Source organism: Sciurus carolinensis, chromosome 2 (assembly GCF_902686445.1).
Source record: "Sciurus carolinensis chromosome 2, mSciCar1.2, whole genome shotgun sequence".
Classification (NCBI taxonomy): Eukaryota; Metazoa; Chordata; class Mammalia; order Rodentia; family Sciuridae; genus Sciurus; species Sciurus carolinensis.
The window spans coordinates 157,329,160-157,351,700 of record NC_062214.1 but is presented as its reverse complement, the minus strand read 5'-3'; the positions used below and the strand labels follow the sequence as shown (position 1 = coordinate 157,351,700).

Sequence of the window (22,541 nt, the reverse complement as noted above, 5' to 3'; positions counted from 1 at the left end):
ATGTTTAACGTGAAGAATGGTCTTCAACGGATAAGAGATTTTTAGCTAGGAAAACAGGAGTCTTGAGTTATCTGCCATAGTTCTTGTCATTTGGCAATTATTCCAGAATTATCTGTTGATAATCGAGACAGGGAAAATTTTAACCTAATTTAATGGAAACACAGAAGACAAGAAATCTGGAAAGATGATTTGGAGGCAGAATTAAGAGTTTGATTATTGAGGCGTTAAATCCAAGTTTGTGAACTTTGGAAAATATAGTTGATGATGTACTAGCTGTGATGCAGAAATTGGAAGGACCCTTTCAGGGACAAAGAATAATATATTCATTTTTTTAAAAAAGTATGTATTTTGAGTTTTTAGTAAGGTATCCTGGTGAAGAAGTCCAGAAGGCAGTTGTAAATATGAATTAGTAACTCAAAAAGAGGACACAGCTAGTTAGGAATTTAGAAATTATTGTTTTATATGGGTGGTTATTTAGGCCTGGGGATGTATAACATCTCTTAGCTCTATGTTTCAGTAGTTATGTGGTCTTGGGCAAGTTACCTAACATCTTTGTGCCTCAGTTTTCATATGTGTAAAATGGGGAAAAATCATTTCTACCTCAGAGGGTTATTTTGCTTAGATGAATCTCAGTTAAAATTTACTCAATTTAATTTTTAAAATTAAGTGGTAGTCACTTTCAATTTAAGTAGATTAAGGAAAGGACATCTGTCAGGGAGGAAAAGTTTTTCAGAGCAGAATGAGAAGAAAACTATCCAAAGATAGGAGAGTATGTTAGGAGAGAATTACAAAAAGAGACCGGATGCCAACAACAAGATCTGCCATCCTACAGTGTGACTTACACTCATAGAGAGGAAGGGTATATGCTTATTTCCCAAATCTGGCCAGTGGAAGTGATACTACGTAGTGATTTCCAAGGTAATATCCTGGTCCTCTTAATACTCTCTTGGAATCTAGCAGCAGTGCCAACTAAAAGCCTAAGCAACCCTTTCAAAGAGCCAAGGCCCTTGGCCCTCAACTCTGGCTGAACTCCCAGCTAACAGTAAACACCAATTTGCCATCCCAAGTTGAACAGCCTCAGCTGATGTCACATGGAGCAGAGACTATATTTCCTTGCTGATTCCTACACAAATAAAAGATTTGTAAACAAAATAATGATTATTATTTTTTTAAGTTAGAAAGTATGGGGGTGGTTGTTACACAGTAATAGATAATTGGAACAGAGCTTTTTATCTACATCATTAATAGACTTCTGCCACTCTTTAATATTAAGAGTGGTGGAGGCAGAGGTAGATGATTAGGTAGGTTTACATTTAAGTATTATGCCCTGAGTTCTCTAGTGAAACCAACTTGGAAGTGAACTTCTGGAAGAGTAGTCCTTAAATTAAGAATGATTTTAGACTGCACCTTTGTGTGATTGGTATAAAAAATACTGTATCCCTGGTATTCTTAGGAAATTGGATAGATGCGTGCATTGTGTCTATGTATTTGTTAGGTTAAAAATTGATTTGTGCTATTCTCTTAATAGGGGAATACAGTTTTATACAATACGTACCCTGTAAACAAATAAAAACCCACAAATTAAATGAAAATTCTAGTTAGTTGAGTGTATAATTTTTAAAGTTTTTATTGTTAAAAGTTTATGTAAAAAGTACGTTAAATACCTGACCTAATTTTTAAGGCACTGTTTTCTTGGAACTGCAATATGAAAATAAGAAAATAGTTTTATTCATATGCATATATATATACCTACACATCCATACACATATATGCACTTACACAACACACAAATACACCCTTGCTTATTCTGGATACAGTAAAATGTATCATATATGGGAACATTTAAAGAAATTAATATTCCTTGCATCCATTTGTTTAATTGCATCCCAGAGGTGTTATTAAGTGCCTGTAAATATATTTAACGTCATAATTTATAAATACATTTGATTTTTGAAATACTAATGGTAGATTTTATTAGACATTTTCAGTGGTTTCTTCTAAGCAGTTTATCAATGTAAGGTAATCTTCAAATTAACCTTCTGAGCTAAAAACTTATTTTCCCCTTTTTACAAATAAGAAAACTGGAACATAGGAATGTTAGGTAATTTGCCCAAGACCACACAACTAGTGAGAGGTAGAGCTGAGAGATGTCATTCATTCCCAGGTCTAAATAACCATTCATAGTTTTTATTTTAAAATACACCATAATAGAGAAGAAAAACATTGTGTTAGAATACTGGTTTCGTACTTTGACAAGACTTAAATTTCATTGGTTCATTCTCCTCAAATGTAAAAATGAGATGAAAGAATTGGGCTAAGATGATAGCTAAAGACAATTTTTTAAACATTTTGAAATTTAATTCTATTTGCTGAATCCTACGCAAGGTAGTATAACATACCATTACTTCTCTTTGGGGCATAGAAATCAGATATTTATTGTCAGAAATTAAGATATTTTCCCTGGGAAAACAGATTTTACTTCAGAGAATGAAAGTAGAAAATTCAGAAATACCTCTATTTAGATCATCTTCAAAACAGTTCTGATAACATGAAGATAATTGTCTAATTATCTCAGTTAAAAGTGTTGACATTCTCTTCAGGATCAGATTTTAAAATAGCCTTTAATTTTAAAAAAGTAAGATTATTCATCTTGCAGTGTTGCAGGTAGTTTTCACAAATACTATTCCAAGTTTGTTTTAGTTGTTTTGGTCTCAATATGCTTTATCTTTCTATTTCCATGCTAAATTTAATATTGATTTTGCTAGCCTGAGACAAAACAAGGCATTCAGTAGTGCTTAAAAAAAAAATCAAGTCAGTAATTGTAATTTGTTTATTGACTTATAGGAAACACAAAGAATCTCATTATCAAATCAAGTGGGGTTAAAAGGAGAGGACAAATTTATGTTTGGTGCCAGAATTATTAGGCTCATGTATGGTTTCTGTTAGAATCTCATCTTGATAACATTATGTAATGTCTATTTTTAATTTCTGGCTTGTGGGTGGTAGTCTTACCTGTTTGGGTTTGGGTATATGAATCAAGGCATGATTTTTCAAGAACTTTTTTAGAGGATTCAGCCATACCCCTAGCCTGTTAGTGTTTTGTTTTACTCAACATCATACTCTTCATCACAGTTGGAAAATAAGAACAACCTATGACAGAGCTTGTCCTGATTTTCAATTAAAGTGTGGAGAGAAAAGTGAAACTTACAGAAATTAGTATAAAACAATTAATGATTAGGAATATATTACTCTGCATAGGAATATGAACTTTGAAGGTTCACAGTGGGGAGAAATCAGTAGAGATCATGTGGAGAAGGAACCCTTCAAGTAAGAAATGGAACTCTTCAAAGAACTGAACCAGGCTTGGAGTAATGGTACAGTGGTATACTAGTCTGTTTTGTATTGTGGTACCAGAATACCACAGACTGGGTTATTTATAAAGAAAAGAAATTTATTTCTCATAGTTTGGAGGGTTGAGAAATCCAATAGCAAGGTGCTGGAATCAGGTGAGAGTCTTTCAGCTACAACCTCCTGTGGTAGAAGGCAGGAGGTGGGAGGGAGAGGAGAGTGAGGATACACTCTTGTGCAAGGGAACTTGGCCCCAGCCCCTATTAATTGGCATTAATCTAGTCGTGAGATTCTTGTGACCCGAACATCTCTCATTGAGCCATAACCCTCCAACACTTACCTTTCGGGTTAATTTTTTAAAATTCTTTTTAGTTATACGTGACAGTAGAATGTATTTCAACCTATCATACATACATAGAGTATAACTTCCCATTCTTGTGGTTGTACATGATGTGGAGTTAAAATGGTCTTGTAGTCATATGTGAACACAGGAAGGTTATGTCCCATTCATTCTACTGTCTTTCCTATTCCCATCCCCCCTCAGTTCCCCCATTGCCCCCTGTCCAATCTGGTGAACCCCTCACCCCATTGTGAAGCAGCAGCAGATTAATTTTTAATACAAGCTTTTTGGTGAACCTACTCAAGCCAATAGCAAGTGATGTTTGGATTGTTGGAGAATAGTCATTGTATAGGGTGAGTTATGTGATCACAGGCTAGAAGCACGAGTAGCATGAGTTTGAAGAGTAGACTGGAATAGGCTGATGGAAGTGTGGTTGTTCATATTACCTTACAGAGAAATTGAGGTAAGTAGAGCAAGATAAGAACCTTAAGACATACATATACACAAGTGTGAACTTGGTAATGTGGGGAAGGTCTAACTGAAAGAAAGAGTTTTTGACAATATACATAATAGATTAAAGGAAAATACCTTATAGATAGTACTGGAACCCATGGTTCAGTTGGTTTAACAAGATATAGAAATACATCTCCGAAATTCTCTATGTCTTACTCTTTTACCTAGGTTAGGGGAAAATATTCTAGTTTCTTTGAGTTTGTGGGTGGTTCTAACATTGGAGGTATTTTGGAGAATAACTATAAGAAAATATAAAAAGTTGAAATTTTTTCAGAGAAACAATGTTAAATTATGAATTTGTGTTCTTGTCCAAGGAGTTGATGTCCAAGAGATTTTCAGTAGGAATGACCACAAACACCATGTTTTATCTTACAGTTGGTAACATTTGTAAAGAAGTAAAAACAGTTTGACACATCATCACTGTGACCTAGTATATAAAGGCCAATTTAATGTGATAGTATCTTAGTCCATAATTCTTAGATTTTTGTATAAGTTTTGGTAATTTTTGCTTTTCCTTACCATAGTAAGTTGGGTTTCATCTTAGAGGAAATTAGAATGTTAGTGGAATAAATTATAACTCTCAATGCTGTAACTGGTCTCCGAGTTGCAACTGATACTGCCTCCCTCCTGTATCCATTCTAATTGTACCTTACCTTCAGCTAGTATCTCTGCTATTCTTGTTGTCTTAACTGATCACCAACCTTCCTTGGCCAGGGTTGCAATACTTATCTGTGGACTTTCAGAATTGATTGGGAAGTTGATCCTCCTGAGAAGATCACTTGTGTGCCAAACAAACTTTTCTTTGCTCCTGCTGTGTATTAGCAATCCTGCCTTGTAATGATTAAGGTCAGTTGTTGTTACCAAAGATGATCATTCTTCTTATCTTTTATTCTCTGGATATAATTAACTGTGACCAGGCAGTATTGATAGTTTTAGATTAAAGGGATTTTTATATGTTCCTAGACGAAAATGTTCCCCTTTGGTTGACCAACATCTCTTTCACTATTGACTTCACAGTTGCAGGAAGAGTATGCACAAGTTAGGCATCATGTTAAGTAAGGCCATTTCTGCTTTTACCCCTTGTTTCTGGCTCACATGTTTTTTCTGTTGGGGAAACAACATCATATAAACAACATCATATAAAGGTTTTTAAGTTGAGAATATACATTGTATCTTGGAAGATAGTGCTCCAACTTCATACAGTACGATCTCTGAACTGGTGCATAGATCTAGTTGTTTTACTGGGTTAAGTCTTCTGTTTCCTTATCTTCTGTCTCTTGTTCTATTCATTCTTGAGAGTGAGGTATTGAAGTATTGAAGGTCTCTGTTATTCTAGGACTGTATGTCCATTTAGTTTTGACAGTTGGCCATATATTTGGATGGTCTCTTATTGGGTGCATAAATGTTGATACTTTTTTTTCTTGCATTACTGTGTTCTTTTGTGCTTAGTTGATTTTTTTTTTTGTAGTGAACATTTAAATTCCTTTTGTGTATATTCTATAGCATTTTCTTTGTGATTACCATGGGGATTGTATTGTAACATTCTTAACACTATAAGTTAAGTTATAACACTCTAACTTGAATTTATACCAGCTTAACTTTAATAATTTATAAAACAGCTCTTCTACTCCACTCCAACTCTTTTGCTTGTTGATACAACTAAGTTTCATCTTTATGCAGTGTATGCCCCATAGCATAAACTGATAGTTTTAAAAAATATATAATTGGCTTAAATCACGTATAAAATCTGGAGTTAGAAAGCTGAAAATTACAGTTATTCTAACTTTTTAGACCAACAAATTTTAAGAGTTAGTCTACTAAATAATATAGGGAAAAAGTATAGTTACAAACCATTGTTACAATATTAGCTTTTATAATTGCCTGTTTATTTCCCTTTATTAAGATCTTTATTTCATGATATGACTTTGAGTCTGTTTTACTCTGTACTACTTCCTTGAACATTTCTTGTAGGGTAGGTCTAACGATAATTAATTCTCTCAGCTTGTTTTTCTATGAATACCTTAATTTCTCCCTTGCTTTTGAAAGATGGTTTTGATGAATAGAGGATTCATGGTTGACTTTATTTTTTCTTTCAGCAATTTGAATTTATTAATCCTCTGGCCTTGAAAGTTTCTGAATATAAACCTGCTGATAATCCTATGGAGGATCTGTATTATGTGACAAGTCACTAATTTTATACTGCTCTCTGAGTGGTGTTCTTCCCTTTTTTTTTTTTCTTTTTTTTCCCTTTGGTATTGGGGATTGAACCCAGGGGCACTTTACCACTGAACTATATCCCAGCCCTTTAAAAATTTTTTTGAATCTTGAAGCAGGGTCTTAATAAGTTGCTTAGGACCTCACTAAATTGCTGAGGCTCGCTTCAAACTTAAGATCCTTCTGTCTCAGCCTCCTGGAGTTGCTGGAATTGCAGGTGTGTACCAACTATTTTTTGAAAGTTTGGTTGTAATCTGTCTTGATGTGAATCTCTATGATTTCATCCTACATAGTTCATTAAACTTCTTGGGTGTTTGTATCCATGTCTTTTTTTAAGTTGGGAAATCTTCAGCAATTATTACTTCAAATATTTTCTTGACCCTTTTTTCATCTCTTCTCCTGGAAAAGTGGTCTGTAGGTGGATGTTGGACCAATGGACGGCTCAGACTTGGCCTGGAATCAATTTATTACTTAGTATCCATGTGCTTTGGGTCAAGTAAGCAGCATTATCCACTAGGCCCCTGAATCCAACATACCTCAAAATGTTCATTTTCCTATTCCACAGTGTGCTAGAATAAATGATTGTAACTCCTTTTGGGAGAAGGAATAGAAGAATCGTTACTGTGTATATTTGCCAGCATATTTCAGGATTCTTTCTCTTGGTAATCTGGACTTTTCTTCAGTTAGCAACAGAGAATGTGTCATAGGATATCATATAAGATCTTGGTACAAACTCTGGACCCTGCCTCTTGACCTCATTCACACCTCTTCTCCCCTTCAATCACTCAGTTTTAATCACACTGGTTGCTTGTCATTTCTTACATATTCTTATATATAGTATATTCTTCCTTTGATGGCTTCTTTCTTAGCTGTCTCTTTGTTCAAAATTTATTTTCCTATAAAGTCCTTTTCTGATTACTTCTAGCAACAATAATCCCACTCTTACCCATCATTCTGTATCCCTTTTAGTTTTCTTCAAGGTTCTTATTGTCTTATCATTTTTCTGCTCTTTTGTTGTGACTATCTTCTACTAGGAACAGAAATTTTCTCTCCTTCTCTACCATTTCCCAGATATTTAAAATAGTCTAGCATATAATGAGCTCTTAATATTATTGAATGAAGAACTACTTTGAGAGAATTCAAAGTATTTCTTATGATCAAAATGTTATGTTTTACTCTAACATTTCTTGATTTATACATTTTGGAATATATATATTGTTTAATAAAACTGACACATAAAATTGATGAATAGTATGACAATTTGTTTAATTGAACTGTAACTACTCAATAATACACAATTAATAACACATAGGAACTAAGATTAGCTGAGTGTTGTAGCACACGCCTATAACCCAGCAACTCCGGAATCTGAGGTAGGAGTATTGTAAGTTTGAAGCCAGCCTCAGCAACTTAGTGAGGCCTGAAGTAATTTAGTAAGATCCTGTCTCACAATAAGACATAAGGGCTGGGTTTGTAGTTTAGTGGTAGAGCCTAGCATGTGTGAGGCACTGTGTTCAATCTTTAGCACTGCAAACAATAAGTAAAGGTATTGTGACCATCTACAACTAAAAAAAATTATTTTAAAAATAAATAAAATAAAAAGGACTGGTAATGTAGCTCAGTGGTAAAGTGCCCCTGGGTAAGATTATTAAGTATTGATACAAAAAATCGTAACCAGAAAAAGATAGGGAAAAAGAGCATGATTATTATATGAAGTTATTTAATGGGAGTATTGTGGATTTATAGAAGGACTGACTACTTCCTAAAGTAATTTAGCTTCTTTTAAAGAAAAAGCTCTTCATTACCCATAGTTAAGACTTGGGCCCTTGGAATCTGGTAAGTCTCAGTGATTTTCTATTAAATTACCTTTTTGTATCATGGTTATAAAATAATCAGCAGGAATTACTACTTATGGTATTGAGTGCTACATATGGTATTAAGTGCTACACAGTGTGTAAAGTGCTGAGCACATGCCTAGCACATAGTAGACACTTTAAAAATTTAGCTATCCTTTTATCATTTCTTAGGTGTGTTTTATGTGCTGTTAAGGTTTTCTAAAAAAAATTTCTTTTTCGTACTACGGATTGACCTTAGAGGTACTCTACCTCTGAGCTATATCCCCAGTTCTTTTTATTTTAAAATTTGAGACAGAGTTGCTGTGGCTGACCTCAAACTTGTAATCCTCTTGCCTCAGCCTCCAGAGTTGCTGATAATTACAGGTGTGTGCCCAGAGAGGTTTTTTTTTTTTTTTTCTGAAAATAAACTTTCTAAAGTGCTGAGTAGCTTTAAATGTAAATTCCTTTATCCTGAGTCAATACTTTTCAATTTATATATGCAAATTAAAGATTGTTAAACATGCATCAAATTTTTGACCTCAGGAGAAGTAAGGTATAGATGTATGATTATCTAAATGATTATGTTTGCTAAGTAGATTATTTTATTTCAGGGTGTCAGAATTTTTATTTTGGGTGGATATCGAATTCATTCTTATTTGGACTTGATTCTTAAGCATGTCAACACTTATGGATAAAATGAATTTTTATTTTTAAAGTACTAGTAATCTTGTTTACAATTCCTGTCTTGATTATATCAGATAGCGTTTTGGTCAGTTTTCTCACCACTGTGACTACAACCTCCAACAAGAACACTATTAGAGGAGGAAAAGTTAATATGAGTGCTCACAGTTTCAGAGGTCTTAGTCTGCAGATGGCCAGCCCCAGGGGCTTCCGGGTGAGACTGAACATCGTGGCAAAAGAGTGTTGTGAAGGGAAGCAGCTCACATGGTGATCTGGAGGCAGAGAAATTCCACTCTCCAGATACAAAATATATACCCTATAGCCCCACCCGCAATGAACCACTTCCTTTAGTCACTCCCCACCTGCCTCCAGTCACCACTCAGTTAATCCCATGAAGGATTAATTCACTGATTAGGTTAAGGATATTACCCGCCCCCAATCATTTCTCTTCCAAACCTTGCATTGTCTCACATGTGAGCTTTTGGGAGACACCTCATATCCAGGCCATAACAGATAGTTTTCTTATAATGAAATCTTTTGAGATAACTGGATTAATATGACTGTTCATTTTCAATTATTTGATCACACTGAGCCCTTTTTTTTTTTTTTTTGAAAGTGCCTTTTATAGTAAATTAAAAAAAAAGTCTTTTTAAAAATTTTAGTGTCTGCTTATATTGTTTTGTGCTCTTTCTGGTTGTTGCTTACTTTTCTGTTGTTTGGTGATATTAATAGTTATGAAGGTTATATGGTTTTCTAATAGAATGTACCAGCTTATCAGTTAAAATTACTGGTTTGCATTATGGATTTCACATATGATTAATATTTATTAATATAAGTGGAAAAATTTAAAGGCAAAATCAGTAATGTGTATGTGCCTTCATATGACAGTTTTCACCATTTTAGCTTCACCACTTTTCCTCACTGACCTAACTTTCTAGGCACAGTTAGCTAATTATAGTTTACCAAATTTGCCATTCAGTGTACCTTACAATAGTAGAGCACAGTGATTTTAAATCTCAGGTTTTTTGGGTCAAGTATTTGACCTCTCAAAAGTTCAGTTTCCTTATCATAAAGTGGGGATAAAATAGGTCCTACTGAAAATAGGAAATCAGATAATGCTGGGTTATACCCCCAGTACCACCATAGTGGCAGCGGGAGAGGGGGGAGATAATTAATGTGAATGGTTATTTTCCCAATGGGCTGGAAAACTATTTGTTCCATGTTTGTCTGGCTGATTTTTCTTCTTACTTTAGGTGTCAGCCAAAACCTGTATTCCTCGGAGTTTGCCTGTCATAACACCTTTCTGGCCAACCTTCTTTGGTCCTTCCCCATAGTCTCATTACCTTTGTTCTTCTTTTATATTCTATTACAGCATCCAGGACTTTTCTAGCATGATTTTTATCATAGTTACTTCTGTGTTAATTCTGTGATTGATTGTTTAGTTGGCACCGTATTTAGATCATTTACATAAGGCTTTGCAGGGTATCCTGTCTATTGAATTCACATCTGTATTCTCAGTGTCCAGCATGTTGTAGGTGTTCAGTAAATATTTGCAAAATATAATCTCTCTATTGAGTTAATAATTCACTTAGCAGTATTAATACTAAAGTTTATAAATGTTTTACATTTTACTTACCATACATTATTTCATTCTTTATATTCCTTTCACCAATAAGGCTTTGAGTTTCTGCAGGGTATATTCTGTGTTTTATACATCTTTTTATTCTAAAGCCTAACAGAATGCTTGGCACTATAAATTTTTTTGTTTAGTGAATGCTTATCAATGGAGATATATTTTTAAAGTACAATTAAAAAAGAAAACTTTAGGGCCTGGGGTTGTGGTTCAGTGGTAGAGCACTTGCCTAACACTTGTGAAGCATTGGGTTCGATCCTCAGCACCACATAACAATAAATAAATAAATAAAAATAAAGGTATTGTGTCCATTGACAACTAAAAAAATTAAAATTTTACAATTAAAAAACTGAAAAATTTTACAGCCAAAAAAATTTAAATGGAAATTACCAACTAATGCTACCAGTTTAAGTTATATACTTAGTTACATGCTAAGAGGAAGGCAATATATGATATTTTCCTGAAAAAGGTAGTTGAAAATATATGTTAGTGTGGAATAGTCTAAACATTTTCTTTCTGCTAATAATAAAATTTGAGTGTTTACTTTTTTGATTGTACCTTCTAATATCCTTTGCTAAAAATACTAAAAATACTACTTTTTTCTTAGAAAATTTAGTATCCTTTTTCATCAGATAGTATGTTAGCATTTTTCTTATTTTATCAAATGTTATTTTACATGATTTTAATAGAAGCATAGTTTTTCTTCCTGGAGGTTTGCAATTTTTTTTTTTTTGTATCAGGGATTGAACTCAGGGGCACTCAACTGACCACTGAACCACATCCCCAGCCCTATTTTTGTATTTTATTTAGAGATGGGGTCTTGCTGAGTTGCTTCTTAGCACCTTACTTTTGCTGAGGCTGTCTTGGAACTCGAAATCCTCCTGCCTCAGCCTTCCAAACTGCTGGGATTACAGGCATGCGCCTCTGCACCCAGCCAACGTTTGCATAATTTGTTCATTATGGCTTTGTTGAATATTTATGTAAAACAGTTTTTTAATATTACATATAATAATGCATAGTGAACAATCTACAAAAGTTGTTTTTGTTCATATATGCTTTTCCATTAGAATTTTATTTGGGGAGAACTCAGGGGCACTTGACCACTGAGCCACATCCCTAGCCCTACTTTGTATTTTATTTAGAGATGGGGTCTCACTGAGTTGCTTAGTGCCTTGCTGAGTTGCTGGGGCTGGCTTTGAACTCGCGATCCTCCTGTCTTAGCCTCCCAAGCTGCTGGGATTACAGGTCTGCGCCACTGTGTCCAGCTCCCTTAGAATTTTAAAAGCTGAATTGGTTGCCTTTCATAGAACTGATTATGTTACTAAATATAAATTGTCCTCCAAAAAGATTATACCTGTTGACATTTCCAATATTAATAATGAAAGTACAGTTTTCAGCTCACCTTTTCCTCTATTGTATAATGTTAAAAAGTTCTCAGTTTGTGAGGTTTAAAAAAAAAGTGTTTGACCTTATTTGAGTACTAGTAAAGCTGCATATTTCACTTAGTGAAATAGTAATTCCATTTTAAGTTCTGACATAGTAGGGCCTTTTTTAATATTTGTAAGTAATATTGTCATTTTCTATGAAACCTTGTTGAAATATATTTATTTTGTAAACTAGGAGCCTTTCGTGGCAGATGAGTATATTGAACGTCTTGTATGGAGAACCCCAGGTGGAGGTTCTAGAGGTGGACCTGAAGCTTTTGATCCTAAGAGGTGAAGTAAAAAAGTGTTTTTCTTTTTTTCATAGCCCCAATCTAATACTACAAATTTCTATTTAGATAGAGATGACTGTTGGAATTCCTTTCAGCACTTAACGTAAAAAGATATTAGTTAAAAGTTGCCCCCACTATGTCAGGCTGGTGGTGCATGCCTGTAATCCTAGTTACTTGGGAGGCTGAGTCAGGAGGAATGCAAGTTCCAGGCCAGTCTGGGCAACCTAGTGAGATCCTGTTTCAAAATAAAGACTAGAAAGAGCTGGGGGATGTAACTCATTGGTAGAGTAGGTTCAATCTCTAGTACCACCAAAAAAAAAAAAGTTGGCCTCCAAATATGTCAGAAATTTGAAATTGTGTTTTTCAAACTTTTATATTTCTTTTATTTTAGGAAGTACTTTAACTCGTACAAGGGAAGGGATTTTATTGAGAATAAGAATTTAATATTTTATTTAATTAGTAATAATTAGAAAGGATTGGTTTTACTTCTACATAAAAACATGTTGAGTATGTTCTTTTAAATAAATTAGAGAAACAAAGTCACTGAACTCTGGAGTGAATAATAGTATTCTTATATTGTGCATTTACCTTCTTAGATGTTGTAAATAGTGTATAAAATTTGTTTCTATTCTGAAGGTTTAATGGGGATCTGGGTGAGACTTGCATTTACCTCAGAGATAATCCATTGAAAAGTCAATGAAAACTGGTTATATTTTCAAATGTTTAGTTTTTTGGAAAGTTATTTGACTTAGACAAAGCAAAGAATTATGACATTGCAGCAAGATTCCATCTATAAACTGGAGAAATTCTTAACAAGAGACTTTAGAGAAAATTAACACGATCATTCCTGTCAAAGAATGATGTGAATCTACATTGTGTACAACCATAGAAAGGAAAAGTTGTGCCCCTTTTGTGTACAATGAATCAAAATGCAGTCTGTAAAAATAAAATAAAATTCTTAAAATTATAAGTGAATCACTCATTACTTTTTGCTTAATAACAGTAGATTAATTCATGGTCTAATTTTTGCTATTAGACTGTTAGAAGAATTTGTAAATCATATTCAAGAACTCCAGATAATGGATGAAAGGATTCAAAGAAAAGTAGAGAAATTAGAGCAACAGTGTCAGAAGGAAGCCAAGGAGTTTGCCAAGAAGGTACAAGAGCTCCAGAAAAGCAATCAGGTAAATATTTAGCTACACAATGAATCATTTATATAGCCTACAAAATCTTTATATCCTTTCAGCTTTAAGTTCTTAAACAAGTCAAGTCGAATTATAACAATGGTAGAGGTTTCTCTCTACCTGTCTGGTCCCACAGGGTAAAATATTCATGAATTGTTATCATATACTCTTGACATTGGCTTGCTACTGAGTGTTGGTTTGGGATCACAGTACTCCCTTTTCAGAATGGAGTGGTATCCAGTTTAATGTGCCCCCTTGCTCTACCTTTGATAATGTAATCAAGGATTACTTCTTAGTAGACCTGTACTTTTAGGAACTCTTAGAATGGATTTATTTAGGTAGTCATTTCCATTCTTTTTAATCATAAGCCAAAGTAATACCAGACCTGGATCAGGTTTTTACCTGTAGAAACCCGGTATGGGAAATATCACAAAAATAATGAAGTGTATGCCTCAGTGAGAATTCACTGGGATAACTATGGGAGAAGGGGGTGGGTGAAAAACTCTTCCTTTGTCCATTTTTGAGTAAAAACAACACACTAGACTGGCCTTAGGGTTAAGGAGGCCAAACTACTGCTTTTTTTTTTTTTTTTTGGGGGGGGGGCGGAGCAGGTGATACGGGGGATTAAACCCAGGGGCACTTAACCACTGTGCCACATCCCCAGCCCATTTTATTTTTTATTTTGAGACATGGTCTCCCTAAGTTGCTCAGAGCCTCACTAAGTTGCTGGGGCTTGCTCTGAACTTGTGATCCTCCTGCCTCAGCCTCACAAGCTGCTAAGGCACCACTGTGCCTAATCAAGCATCTTAATCACTCTTAGGCCTTTGAATTAATGTGGAATCTCTGAGTCCCATTTATAAGTTGGGCCTAATCTAGAATTTGATTGTCTTTTCTAAGTGCATTTTGAGGAGCACTGTTGAACCTTGCTGCCTCCCAGGGGTCATTTATTCTTTAGCGTTGGGATTAACAAACTGATTACTGGTAAAATTTCATTTGTTTAGATTACTCCACTTAAGTATGTATGACTGTGAGAAAATGTTTAATTAAGAATGTCAAATCCCAGCGGCTTGGGAAGCTGAGGCAGGAAAATTGTGAGTTCAAAGCCAGCATCATCAGAAGGGATGCGCTAAGCAACTCAGTGAGACCCGTCTCTAAATAAAATACAGAATAGGACTGGGGATATGACTAAGTAGTCAAGTGTCCCTTAGTTCAATCCCTGGTACCCCTCCTCCCCCAAAAAGAAAGTAATTTAAATAAGATAGGAAATGTATTTTTAAGTAGTTATGCTGACAATTTCCAGATATTCCTAATGTAGGTTTTTTTTGGTAACTGAAATAGTTTTAATAAAGCACACAAATTTGGTAACCAGTCTTTCTGAGTTGCAGCTTTGATACTTAGCTGTGTAATCCCAAGCAAGCAACTTTAGTTTCTGTGTGCCTTCATTTTTCATCGAAACTGGGTTGTTTTGAGGATTAAATAAATAAGTACATGAAATAGAATAGCATTTAACACAGAGGAAGTTCTCAATAAATGTTTAAAACTTTCCCCCCTTGAATGTTAACTTAGAACGAAAATACCACATTGAGTTATCAGCCATTCTACTTTCGGCAATTTAAAGGCATTCATTGCACATAGTTTTCATTTACCACAGGACAATCAGGGTACCCTGGGTGAAGGGAGTGAACATTCTGAGAATTTACCTTTACCTTAAGGTAATTGCTGTAGTCTTTCATGTTTTCAGAACTGAAAAGAATAATTTTTACCATACATGATATTAGTATCACTTTTTAAAAATATTTAAAGTTGTGTTAAATATTTTATTTTTAACCAATATCTTTTACCCCTGACATATTTTTTATCTTTTCAAGAAGGTTTTTTTTCAAATGTCTGGTCCCTTTTGTACTCAGTTCTTTTTTTTTTTTTTTTTTTTTTTTCCAAAATCTTCTCTTAATAACTGTATGGTGGGCTGGGGAGATAGCTCAGTCGGTAGAGTGCTTGCCTTGTAAGCACAAGGCCCTGGGTTCAATCCCCAGAACCCAAAAAAATAAATAAATAAATAAATAAATAAATAAATAACTGTATGGTGCCAGGTGCTCTGTTAAACAGGATGAGTAGTAAGTGGACTTGCTTTTGTTAATTAACCAATATATTCATAATAAAGATGGTTATTTTAATAGGTGAAAGTGTAAAAGTTTGCAACTCGATTTAAAAAAACCCAAGGTTTTCAAATCATGTCATGATAATGAGTATGAATTGGTTTTGTAGATCTCATAATTTCTGTGTTATCTTTAGTTGCCTAAGTTAGAGAGTAGTGGTGAGATTGACAATTTAGTTTCTCTTGGTTTTATTTTTATAAATAAAAATTTATTTATTTACAGTTCTGGGGATCAAACCCAGGATCTTGCACTGTCCAGCAAGTACTCTACCATTATGCCATTAGCTGCTAGTTTAGTTTTGATATGTATTAACTTATAAACTCAGTTCTCTGATTGTATTTTATGCTTATGCACATTTTTCCTAGGTTGCCTTCCAACATTTCCAGGAACTAGATGAGCACATTAGCTATGTAGCAACCAAAGTCTGTCACCTTGGAGACCAGTTGGAGGGGGTAAACACGCCTAGACAACGGGCAGTGGAGGCTCAGAAATTGATGAAGTATTTTAATGAGTTTCTAGATGGAGAATTGAAATCTGATGTTTTTACAAATTCTGAAAAGGTAAGCACTATCAGAGGATAAAAGCACATCATTATATTAGTTACAATGCCTTAATTATGAACTAGAGTTTTTACTTCCCAGAGTTATACTTCATATCAATGAGTAGTTTGTTTTTATAGTTCTAAATTGTAATTTAATGCAGTTACCTATAGATTACTGATTAAGTGTTGATATTTATATTCTTAATTGATTTGTTTGACATTTTGTTTGTGAAATTTTATATGTTTTAGAAATGCTGAGGTAATTATGTTCATCAGTATTTCCTTATGTATTTGACTTTACATAGTTATATACCATTGGGTGGTGGTAGAGTGATCTGACCTAAATTGTTGATAAACTGAAATGTCTTTTGTAAAAGAATTCAGAACTTCTAATATTTATTGCTTGAATAAAGATATCTTATAAAGAATTAAAGCAGTTTGGACAAAGAAGAATTGAAAAATTTGAATTGTTTATATTAATCCCTTTCATAGCAATAATTATTTAATCCTGGTCTAAGGGTATCTGTTATTGGCTGTTCTTTAGTCTTAAAAAAAGATAATTTAGCTTGCTTTCTTTTCTTGAGGGGAAAAAATTTAAAATGTATGAAAATGGACATTGTTTTGGATCATATATACTCATTCATACTGAATGTAATCTTTCTGATTTGTTCCAAATTTACTCCATGAAGTATCAGATAGCAAAATATTAAAAGCTAAGTATTATTGAAGCTAAGTATTATCACTTTGAGTTAAGCAACACATTTTCTGTGTTTGTGTTAGACTATATGGTTATGGAACTTATAATTTTTAGAGATCTTTGAAAAGTGATTATATGTATGTAGAAAAAATTTCTCAAAGAAAGATAGTATTTTGTTTTATTTTTATTTATTTATTTATTTATTTTTGTGGTACTGGGGATTGAACCCAGGGCCTTGTGCTTATGAGGCAAGCACTTTACCAACTGAGCTATCTCCCCAGCCCCAAAAGATAGTATTTTAAAGAATGAGTTTTAAGAATTGTATTTGTAGTAGAATTTAACACTACTAAAATTAACATCAAGAAAAATGTGGTACTTAAGAATTTGGAAAATATTGGCAATAACTTCTATATTTATATATAAGAACATATACAAGACTTGAACACTGGTCTGAGTTTCAGATAGTTTATGGAATATTTTATTTTTTGTTTTCCAAATATAAATATACATTTATCATATTTTATAAAAATTCTTATTTGTATCATATATATTTTAAAAATTCTGTTCACATATTAAAAATTGGATAAAATTAATTAAAGTCTGGTACTTTACTTTGTATAAAATCTGATGGCTTGTGTAGTGTATTTATGTTGTTATAAACAAAATGCAGATAATCTTACCCAATATGAGTTAGTCTGTTTATTTGAAATTAGTTGAAGGTAGTCATTTAGAATCTAGAGAAAAGCATATGCTTTTAGATTGATTTTATTTATTTTTAACATGATTTATGTATTTGTATGTTTATACTTTCCTTTAAACTTTTTTTCTTTAAATTTTGTAATTACCCTCAAGTAATTAGGTAGTTCTTGATATTACTATTGTCACTTAATTTTTGACATTCTAATTGACAGAAAATTGTCTTTATATTCTTGTTAGTTCTTTCAGTTAGTTACATGGGCATCTCTAATTTTGGAGGAGCAAACGGATTCACGTAGAACATTTAAGTTTCTCTTCTTTATATCACTCTCCTGTATCCCTTTTTATTTATTTTTCTTATTTTCTTATACTTTATTACTCCATTTTCAGTTGCTTTCTTTTCCTCACACCTCTTCTGTAAGTTCTGGGTTATTGTTTGCTTATTAAGAATCTTTTTAGGCCTGGTACTGCTGAAATTAACTACACTTAAGAATTCATATGATATTAGATTGCCTATTATCAGATAAGCTTCCAGCTATCTCAATTTATGGATTCTGTGACAGCCACTTTCCCAATGAAAAGAAAAAAGGAAAATCAGCCATATAGCTAGAGAGAAGTAATTCTGGAAGGAAATAAAATGGGTTAAGATGACAACACATATTCATTTTTCTTGCTCCCTAGTTATTTTTTTTAATCCTCGATTTTCAGAATCTTCTCTTTTTCTTTCCTTAATAAAAACGAAAAAACAATAAAATGTAAAACAACAAAAAAGCACTTTTTAATGTTTACCCTTGTTATATGCAGGTTGCTTATTTATCTTCTTAGAATGGTAGCTTATTGTTCTTTCATGTAGATATGACTGAATATCTTTAAAACTGAGTAGTCCCTCAGTTTGCCGTATTATCAGTAACAGATATAAGCATGTTTTTAGATTGTGGTTTTGACACTTTTGCATATTTTAGCTAACTATAGGACATTACAACTTTAAGGATTACTTGTTGTCTAAATTATTTTTATAAAATTATTAGCTATGGGAATTCATTAAAAACAAGCACTCTTACTGTTATATACTACATTAAGTAAAGCTTACAAACAGCATACTTACGTCTCTTAAAACAGAGTCCTGATGGAAACAGAGCTGGCTGTTTGCCAGCTATATTTTTTATGAAGGGGATATTGAAAAGGAGAAAATGATAGACTTTGCTACTGCAACTAAATGGAATGGTGAGGAGTGATGCTTCAGTAATACCTGTACACATGTGCAGCAGGGTAGAGTGAGTGAGTGGTATTTGAAAATGACAGTGACTTGCTGAATAGGAGAGGAGAGATAATTGAAACAGAAATGCTTTATTTACTATCATTTGAGTAAGAAGTGGGAACAGGCCCTGCTGTTATCCACAGTTGCTTGCTAGTCTTCACATAAGTACTCAGGTAAATCTATACTAATGTTCTTAGTTCTTCCTTCATGTTTGTAAGTCTCTCTCTTTAAAAGAAATTATCATAAAGCAGTTATTAAAGTTATACCAAATTAAAAATCAGTGGTATTTTGAAATTTTAAAGAAAAAATGAACATTATATAACTCCTGTACACTCTTGTATAAATAAACACAGAATCTGAATTTAAAGTGTTTTAGGCCCTTGTCTAAGTGCCTTCATTTTACAACTTGTCAAACTATACATGTTTCTACATTTCATTCAGGAGACTTTATGTTAAACTTTTATCTTTGCTGTAGAACAAGTGTTATAAATTCATATACTTACTAAATGACAGGAACTTTTGTTACTGTTTTATTCATTTAGATTAAATGTGTATATGAAACAGTATGTTCTGAGTCATTTTCATAAACCTTGTTTATCCTTTTTGGGTTCATAAGCTTAGAAGATATTTATTCTTTGCTTTTAGTAAGCAATGGTTCAGAGTAAACTTGGACAATAGGTTTCATTGGAAAGGTATTGTGGCATAAAAAAAAAAAATCACAAAATTTCAGTACCAGAAAGACAAATGTTTGATTTTGGCTTATTGTGATGATACCCCAAATTTATTCTTGTTGGTCACAAGATTTTATTTGTTGTGGTTTTTTTTAAAGAAAATTGTTTGAGGGAGGGGCTTTGGACATATACAGGAAGATGATACTATTTCCAAATATATTGATTTTTTTATATCATGAGTTAATATATTTACTTATTTTTTTCCATATTTTTATTGGTGTATTTTAGTTGTACCTAATGATGGGATTTGTTGTTACATATTTGTACATGCATATGATATAACAATATTGTTTGAGTTTTTAAAATTATTGCTTCTATTTATTTTTAATAGATAAAGGAAGCAGCCGACATCATTCAGAAGTTGCACCTAATTGCCCAGGAGTTACCTTTTGATAGGCAAGTTTATTTCTCAAGAACTAATTTGGAAACGTGTGATTTATAGAAAAAAATTTTATTTTTTTCCCTGGATGATTTTCTTTGCCCACTAAGTCAACAAGAATACATTGCATATTTCCTTTATATAAGATACCGTGTAAAATAGTTCATTGAAAAAATAATCTATTTCTAATATCTAAATTTAATGCTATACTTTCAGTCTCTTGTCTTTGGCCAAAAAAAATTGATGGAGATTTTTGAAGCTGTTTGAAGCAAATTTTGAGATTTCCTGTTTTGGACTTTGAGAAACAGGATGATAAGAGACAGAATTCCACCAAAAGACTGCTCAGTTGCTTTTTCCTAATTCTAGATGAAAGATCTTAAGTTTGGGGGGTCTTGGGCACCTTTGAAAAGCTAATGAAAACTATAAAGTTTCTTCAAAATATTGTCATATACAATTGAGGGTGTTTTAAACTCTTTACCCATAAAATTCTTCCCAGAGACTTTGGATTCAGAACCTTGTTTTAAATGCAAAGTTCCAGGGTCATCACTAAGTTAAATTTCATCCTAAAATAAAATGCTCTCTGAGAAGGAAATTTTTTCATGATTTCTTCTAGTTGATGGAATGTTAGACTCTTTAATAAAATTTTGGTAATAATAGTTCCTTCGTGTGACTGTCTGAAAGAAATACAATTTTGTTTAACAGATAATATATGTTACTCTTTTTTTGATACTTGAAGGTGTTCAGGTACAGTTAGAATATGGGTATATTGCTGTGCTTAAAATTTGAACATTATCTTCCAGCCATAGTGAATCCACCTCACATGTTCATTTTATTCTCAGCTCTGTATCATCATAAAAGATAAGCAGTAATAATTTTTTAAATCATCCACCAAAACCTCTCTTTAACTTTACTCCATTTCAGAGTTGAACCATTTACTTAAATGGGTAACTTGTCTAGCTCTAAATAGGCACATGATAATAGTTAGCTATAACCCTCATTCCTCTCCTTCCATTGTATTCTTCCCCTCTAGAACACATTTGCATAGTCATCTTCTTCATCTCTCAAGTTTATACTCCTCTTGCAGTTTGTTTTGTTTTGCTTTGTTTTGCTTCAGTGGTTGGGGAATCTAACCCAGGACCTTTATATAAGATACTATAAGCCCTTTATTACTGATCTACACTCCAGCCTTCTCATACAGTTTTGTTTTAACCTCTCTACTAAGCCTTGGAGACTTAATCAGACTTAATTTTTTCACATATATCAATATAACCTTATTTGTGTTTTGTGAACTATCATGACGGATTTTATCATTTTTTTTACTAACTAAACTTTTATTTCTTTCTCCATCTATCTTTGGCATCTCTTTTGCCAACCATTCTCTTCTTTCTTCAAATAATTGCATAGAATCTCAACATCAGTTTTCTGTCCTAGACATTTCCTCTTAATATTGAGATTTGAAGATTCTAATGTGTGATATTTTAGTTTTCGAATTTGTAAAGATGGAATGGTTGTTCTCTTAGACACATTGCTGAATTCTTTATAAGGCTCTTTTTATTTTTTTGGTGTTAAAGTAATTTTTTAATATTTTTACTAGTCATTTTAGTTTGTATTGATTATCATTCATCATTAATATATCATTTTATTTTATCATTGTGTTTCTTTTACATAAAAATTTAAAACTTTGTTTTAAAAATCCCAATGGGGGTAGATTATTGTAATTATTATTATAATCGTTATAGCCAAGTGACTTCAAAACGCAAGTGAATGTGAGTAGGAACAATAACTTGTTTTGTGACTGGGTTAGTGCCTCTTGATTATTCAGTGTGAGTTTTCTAAATGAGAATTACCTACCCCATCTGAATTTCCTACATTCAATTTTGTCACCTGCTATGCTTTCTGTCAGTATTTTCTTTCCCCTCTGGCTTTGTTTTTTTATTTTTTTATAAAAACTTTTAGTTTTATAATTGTTTTAGGTTTACAGAAACTTGTATAAAATTATACAGAGGGCGCACATGTACCCCTGCATCCATTATTCCCTTTTGCAACATATTACCATGGTATGTTTGTCACAACTAATGAATCATCATTGTTTTTTATCTTTCAGATTTTCAGAAGTAAAATCAAAAATTGCAAGTAAGTGGAGTCTATTTAATTAACTTTTTTTGAGTAAGTACCATAACTACTTATGTAAAAGAAAATAGCACAGGGGAGAATTGAAAACAATATCATTCTTTTACCCTATCCGTGAGTTTGATTACCTTTTCCTGAGAATAACCATTACCAGTTTCTTGTGTATTCTTAGAGTACTCTGTGGATATACAAGCATCATAAGACCTCCCTCTCCCCAGTTATTTTTTTATATACATACACACACACACACAACACATACATACATACACAAACACACATTTTCTTTTAAATAGTTGGTAGCTTTTAGGCCTTCTGTTTTTAACTTAACAGTGTATTTTGGATATTGTGTTCATATACATGTCTCTGAACATAGCTCTTTTTTCTTTTTAACACTGATATAAGCATTTCGATACCTCTTCAATTCCTTACTTGAATAGGTTGATTCTTGCCAGTATTTTAGACTAGATCATTCTAGATTTCTGGAAAAAAAT

At 33.0% G+C, this 22,541-nt stretch overlaps 1 protein-coding gene across 2 annotated transcripts in view; it reads left to right on the top strand.

Moving 5' to 3' along the window:
- Exoc5 (exocyst complex component 5) overlaps nucleotides 1-22,541 on the top strand; it is a 64,602-nt gene that overhangs the window by 3,980 nt on the left and 38,081 nt on the right. Inside the window, exons 2-6 of one of the 2 annotated variants that reach the window (XM_047536557.1) lie at nucleotides 12,185-12,279; nucleotides 13,315-13,462; nucleotides 15,984-16,178; nucleotides 19,873-19,937; nucleotides 22,025-22,053. In XM_047536557.1, coding sequence (XP_047392513.1) covers nucleotides 12,185-12,279; nucleotides 13,315-13,462; nucleotides 15,984-16,178; nucleotides 19,873-19,937; nucleotides 22,025-22,053 — 532 coding nt within the window. The remainder of the gene's footprint in view (nucleotides 1-12,184; nucleotides 12,280-13,314; nucleotides 13,463-15,983; nucleotides 16,179-19,872; nucleotides 19,938-22,024; nucleotides 22,054-22,541) is intronic. The other variant, XM_047536565.1, reaches the window with a different exon arrangement.